The 6000-nt window shown below is 40.6% G+C and overlaps 2 protein-coding genes across 2 annotated transcripts in view; one reads left to right on the top strand and one right to left on the bottom strand.

The window, feature by feature from the left end:
• The window catches only part of DZANK1 (double zinc ribbon and ankyrin repeat domains 1), a 70779-nt gene extending 67861 nt beyond the window's left edge, over positions 1–2918 (bottom strand). The window contains exons 1-3 of the mRNA XM_019653103.1: positions 2826–2918; positions 1588–1761; positions 1090–1206 (exon numbers count right to left, since the gene is read on the bottom strand). Coding sequence (XP_019508648.1) covers positions 1090–1198 — 109 coding nt within the window. The 5' untranslated portion in view covers positions 1199–1206; positions 1588–1761; positions 2826–2918. The remainder of the gene's footprint in view (positions 1–1089; positions 1207–1587; positions 1762–2825) is intronic.
• A 309-nt stretch (positions 2919–3227) lies between these two features.
• POLR3F (RNA polymerase III subunit F) overlaps positions 3228–6000 on the top strand; it is a 13129-nt gene continuing 10356 nt past the window's right edge. The window contains exons 1-2 of the mRNA XM_019653129.1: positions 3228–3398; positions 4457–4574. Coding sequence (XP_019508674.1) covers positions 3337–3398; positions 4457–4574 — 180 coding nt within the window. The 5' untranslated portion in view covers positions 3228–3336. The remainder of the gene's footprint in view (positions 3399–4456; positions 4575–6000) is intronic.

The raw sequence follows: 6000 nt of genomic DNA on the forward strand, positions 1-6000 counted from the left end.
CTCGTATGATTAAAAGACGTTTATATTTCCTTTCCTATAAAATGTCCTTTCACATCCTTTGTCCATTTTTCTATTGGGTTATTATTCTATTTGTTATTGTATTGTAGAACCTTTTATTTATTAGTCATTTTAAATATTAAAAAATTTGTATACCCTATCATTCATATCATCATTTGTCAATAGCCATCCAACTTCTACTAAAATTTGTATTTTGCTTTGAGAATTTTGAAAAATATTAGCTTCTAAGATAAAGGAGACAGGGTATAATGTAATATAGTCTTAGTTTGAACTCTCAGTCTAGGAAGCACAGTGGTAATAACATAGCTACAGATAAATAATTTTTACACATATCAGTTATTAAAGTATATAATTGGAATCTCAAAGTCTGTTTCAAACAAGTGTTTATTCATGTTTTATCTATAAAACTTTCCCTCCACCTTATGTTATGTATAAGTACAAAAATGTGTGTGTGTACACACACACACACACACACACACTTCTGGCATTAGTAGGAAATACATTCACTGATTTATTTCTATAATAGCAGCTAAGATTTATTTTGGCATTACTACATACTAGATCCTGTGTACCTCACATCAATTCATTGAATCCTCACAATGGTTCTAAATGGTAGATATTATCATTAACTTACAATGAGCAAAGTGAGACTCATAAAGGCTAAGAAATATACCAAAGATCACCAGAAGTTATCACAGCCAGCATTCATTCTCCAGCCTGTCTGACTGAAGAGCTTGTGTTAGTACGTCAAATTTATTATCCCAACAAAATAATGAGCATCCTGGGAATGTTTGGGATGGCACCAGGACATCTTACCTTGGCTAAGGTGAGTCAAGGCATTGCTGTAACTATGGACCTATACAAAGGAAAGGGTGGTCAAAGCTAATTGTTTCACTCTAAATACACACCACTCTATAAACCACCAAGTAACACTGTTTCAAATTTTGGAAGTTTTAAAAACTTCCAAAGGTCCTGATTACAGAAAACATGCAAAGAGGTATCAACAACCAGATGAACAGAATGAGTATGGAAATGTTACTTTAAACAATTTCAAGTACTTTTGATTCTTACCTGATTTCATTTCCAAAAGTGTATTGTTATCAATTTCATGGTTGGCTTTTCCAGGCTGAGGCACTCGCAGTGGTATGATCTGAGGAACACACACTGAACCAGCAGTCATTTTCCCTGCTTACATTTTTTAAAAAGTGTATGAAAATACATTCCAATGGCCACCTATATTTTAACATAAAAGCTGAAGAGAAGCACCTTGTTTAAATATAGTAAAACTAGAAAAAACTAAAGAGAATGCTGTTAATATATCACCTACAAATATTATTTCATTTTTAATTGAAATAATTATTGTTTCAGCTGTATTTTTGCTTTTGAGGTCTTGGGTGTGATTTTGATTATCTAAATACTTACCTCTGGGAAAAGAGCATGAATGAATGGGATGGGGAAATGGAATTATTTTAAATGGCTAAATTAAATGAATGTATTAGAACAGAGACCTTCACTAATGATCTGATCACAGCTCCCTCTGAATCATTATTACCCTTCCCTGACTCTTACTAATGTGCCACCTCTCTTGGCTTCAGGGCAAGTCATCACACGGGAAAAATAGAAGTAACTCTGTATGTAGCACGTAGCATGTTCATTTAGAGCCAACTCCTTTGAGAAAGCTCCAGGTTCAAGGCTCTGCAGTTGTAGCCAAGTAGTTCTTGCATTTGTTATCTGCAAAGAAAACTTTAGAAGGATGGCAAATTATCAAACCTCAGCAGAAAGTTGGCACCAATATAAACAGTGAGCAACAAACACAAAAGTCTCCCACTCCATCTACTATATTTTATTTATAAATAATTCAGTATGACTATGGAGGCCTTACTGATCTTTTTGCTGGGAGGTGTCATAATTTTCAATACGTAAAGAATTCAGGAGGGGAAAAATAACCCTCACCTTAATACAGCAACCATTTACATCTCTGTATAGCCTTTTCAAATTCCAGTGATTATGAATACATATGTCTTGCTCATTTATAACCTATATATTCATTAATTTTTTACAGTCTACTTTTTGCACCCTCGCTCTATTATTTTTCTGTTATTGACAATTTTCCACCTACTCTTATAATCTTATTTATCAATTTGCGGTTGGGCATTTAAAATACTACTAGTTTCTTTGTAGTTTTGGTTGTTACAATTCTAAATAATGATGCTCTTGTGGTGTGAGTTTTGTCACAGGCTGTATTCCCAAAACTGGGATAACTAAATTTAAAAAGTGTACTTTATGCCTGGTTATATAGTTCCAAGTCGGAGGTCAAGAATTTGAACTGCAAATACTGATAGTAGAGCACTAGCCCCTACAGAAGGGTGGCTAGATTTGGGAGGCTTGCCAGTCCTCACTTTCCATTTATGTGCGAGGCAGTTAAAATAAAAATAATTGAAAATTAGTTCAAAATAAAAATAGTTGGGGAGGGAGTAACTGGCGCGCGGCAACTAGGAGCTGCCCTTGGGAGGATGGGGCGGCAAGTGGGCCTCAGGCGAAGAGGCTCAGGAAGGAGCCCAGCCCACTAGGGCAAACCGCAGTGTGGAGTAAACAGCACCTCCAACCCCCAACAACACTGCCCCCTTGCCACCCGGATCCGAAACCCCGTCTGGTCTGCCCATCAGGGGCAGCCATAAACGTTTGCTTCCTTTCAGCTGGAGTGAGGGAGGCCCTCCTCCTCCCCCTCCCCCTCCTCCTCCTCCGGATACCGGAGCCGGGACTGGGACCCCTATGGTACCTCCGCCACCCGCAGCCAGTAAACGCACCTCTCACTGCCTCTTGCCCTCTCCTTTGCCACCGACTCGGTTACCACAGACGCTGGGAGCCGCGCCACGCCCACTGAGTTGGGCATGTGATTGGCGGAAACCCGGCTTTCTAGCAACTAGCTCCGCCCCAGCTGTTTGGCTAGGAGAGCGGTACCCGCCGGAAGCTCCTTTCCTAAGGCTTCACTATAGGCATCCAAGAATATGCCTTCACAGAGATTGGAACGTGCTAAAAAGTGGCGTTCCAATTCAGAATGCTGGAACCAGGCTCGGTCGTCCGACAGGCATTGACATTCTGGAAGACAAGAATAAAGTGTAGCGGCTCCAGCCAGTGATAAGTAGCAGGCGTGGCTTGGGCACCTCAAGTCGACGGACAAGGAAGGACCAACTGCGACACGAGGAAAAAGGTCCTTCGCCCCGGCTGGGATCTGTCTTTTCTGGTTCGCTGAATCCGTGGCTCTTTATCTGGCTGCTCAGTGCGTCTCTTTTCCCCAGGGGTGGGAATTGCGCCCTCATGGCTGAAGTGAAGGTGAAAGTGCAGCCGCCTGACGCGGATCCAGTTGAAATAGAAAACAGGTAAATGAGTGAGATTCGGTTCCCGGCTCGGGAGCCCACGCAGTCGGGCGGTCATTTGGGCAGCCTTTTCTCGGGACATTCACTAGATACCGGAACAAGTTCAGTGAGTGCAGGAGGGGAATTACCGGATTTGAACACCTTCCACCCCTGGAGAGTAGAACTCTTAATAAGTTCAAAACGAGCTTGACAGTTGGCAACTTTGTGTAGCTGTCCGGATGCTGTTTGGAAGTTGTGATGATGCGCTTCCTTCCTACGTTCATGTGGTCGGCGTTCAGAGAAAACACGGTGTTTCTCCCGTGGTACTTGAGGATATATGTTCTCATACCGGATTGTACTTGTCGCTATGGGAACTCCCACGACAGAACGTTTGGGCGTGGTTAGAGTGCATTAGTGATTACGAAGCAACATTAATCCAAAAATAGTTTCGGGGCAATATTTAAGTCAAGATTTTAGGGCACCTGAAGCCTCTCCCAATGTTATGTTCTCTATCAGTGCACTGCTATTATTAGGTTACCACATAGTTTGAAAAGACCCCAGCTGCCTCACACTGTTATGAATAACACATATGATGATCCTGTGACAAGGTGAAGATAATGCGCTTATTTTTGTTTGGTGGAGATAATTCCAAAAGCAGGCCCCAATTGTGAATTCTTATAACAAATTTTGGCTTCCCACTAGAAATGTATGATTTGACTCCTGCTTGCAGACTTATGGCTGCCCAGTGCTGTATCTTAACTTGGTCATACTTGTTGCATCTTAGAAAATTGAAGCAGCATTAACATTTTTTGCTGTTTTCTCATTTGACTTTTGTTCTAATTTAAAGATTATGTTAGTGAGGAAAACATATTTTCCTTAAATAACAATAATAAAGTAAACATGTATTTCAAAAGCATCTTACTCAGTTCCTAACACGCTTTGATTTAGAACCATCATAGAAGCCAGACTATCTGCCAAATGTGAAAAGAACACAATTTCAAATTGTTCTGCTAATATTTCCCCAGGCTGTCTCTTGAAATAAGTAAAAACATGAGTAATATCATTAATACCTTTGTTCCTAGGATTATAGAATTATGTCACCAGTTCCCTCATGGAATCACAGACCAAGTAATTCAGAATGAAATGCCTCATATAGAAGCCCAGCAGCGGGCAGTGGCCATCAATAGACTTTTGTCCATGGTAAGATGAATCCAACTAGTTCATGTAATTACTTATATATTACGATTGTCATTCTGTTATTAGTCATGAAAACGTTAGAAGGTTGTGACTGATAAGATTCTAAATCAGGAAACAGCTCAGACTGCCAGAACTGAGGAAAGAAGAAGTAATTATGTATAATTTTACAAGATGAATGAAATAAATGTATTTTGTTTTCACTGTTGTGTTTGTTAACCTAATTGTCACTAAGATACACAAAGGCTCATAGGCATAGTCTCTTCTCACCTCCTGTTTGCTTCCTATTGATGGTGTTGGGCCTTTCCAAATGAAATATATCCATCCCCCTGATTTTTCTGTGAGTCATCACAAAGACATCTCATTAGAGTATCACTCTCCACAATGTCACTGAGCATTTCTAAAGGCCAGAATGAATCCAGTTGAATATGAACAGTGTTGAGCCTCTGGAAGGAAGTGCAAGCTCAGCCCCCTGGTGACACTGTAGAGGGGGTTTTCAGTGAAGCCCTTATACCTGCCCTTATATCTTTTCTCCTGGGGCTCTAATGTCATTCTCCTCTACTGTCCAAAAACACCCCACCTAGTAGTGTGCCCCATGCTCTTACCTATCTCTCTTCTTCCTTTCCCCCATCATCAAAACTCCCATGTCTTGAGAGCATTTCAGTTTGTCTTAGTAGCAACTAGGTAAAAGATTTCTGTATTGAGGACTCATCTGAATGCTGATTTGCTTTTTAAATCTACCAGCTTTGTGGGATTTCTAATGGCTCTGGATATGGAGATGTGAAGACAGGTGAACTTTCTGTCAAACTGTTCCTTTCAACTTTCTAGCTCAGGGTGGCAAACTTTATATAAAGTGCCAGATAGTATATGTTTTAGGCTTTGTAGACTATATGGTTTCTGTCACACTACTCAACTCCAGGAAAGTAGCTATGGACCACATATAAACAAATGGGTGTGGCTGGTTTCCAATAAAACTACTTATAAAAACAAGCAGTGGGCCAGATTGCTGACCCCAGTTTTAGCACAAAGAAAAAAGGACTCTTGGTGATTTCTAGTCAATTCACCATGGTGAAGGTCTTCAAATCCAGGAGGATGGTGGAAGGGATGCTGGGAGGTTGTGGCAATGGAAAATGTTTTTGTCCTCTGACCACCCTTTCAGCCCTTTCCTTTCTGTCTGAAAATCATCCTCAGCAACTCCCTCTCTTTCATCACCACTGTGACCCCACCTACTGCCAGTTCTATTGGCTGTAGGCTGTAGGTAGTGATGGAGCTATTGAAGAATTTTAAGCAAGAGAGTAATTATTTTTTTTATTTTTTTTTTTAAAGATTTTTATTGGGAAATTGGGGGGATGGGAACAGTGCTGGGGAATTGGGGAAAGGGGAACAGACAAGTTGCTGTCGTTTTTGTTCTTCAGTCTAGTTGTGGAGGACG

Source organism: Hipposideros armiger, unplaced genomic scaffold, assembly GCF_001890085.2.
Source record: "Hipposideros armiger isolate ML-2016 unplaced genomic scaffold, ASM189008v1 scaffold_195, whole genome shotgun sequence".
Taxonomy (NCBI): domain Eukaryota; kingdom Metazoa; phylum Chordata; class Mammalia; order Chiroptera; family Hipposideridae; genus Hipposideros; species Hipposideros armiger.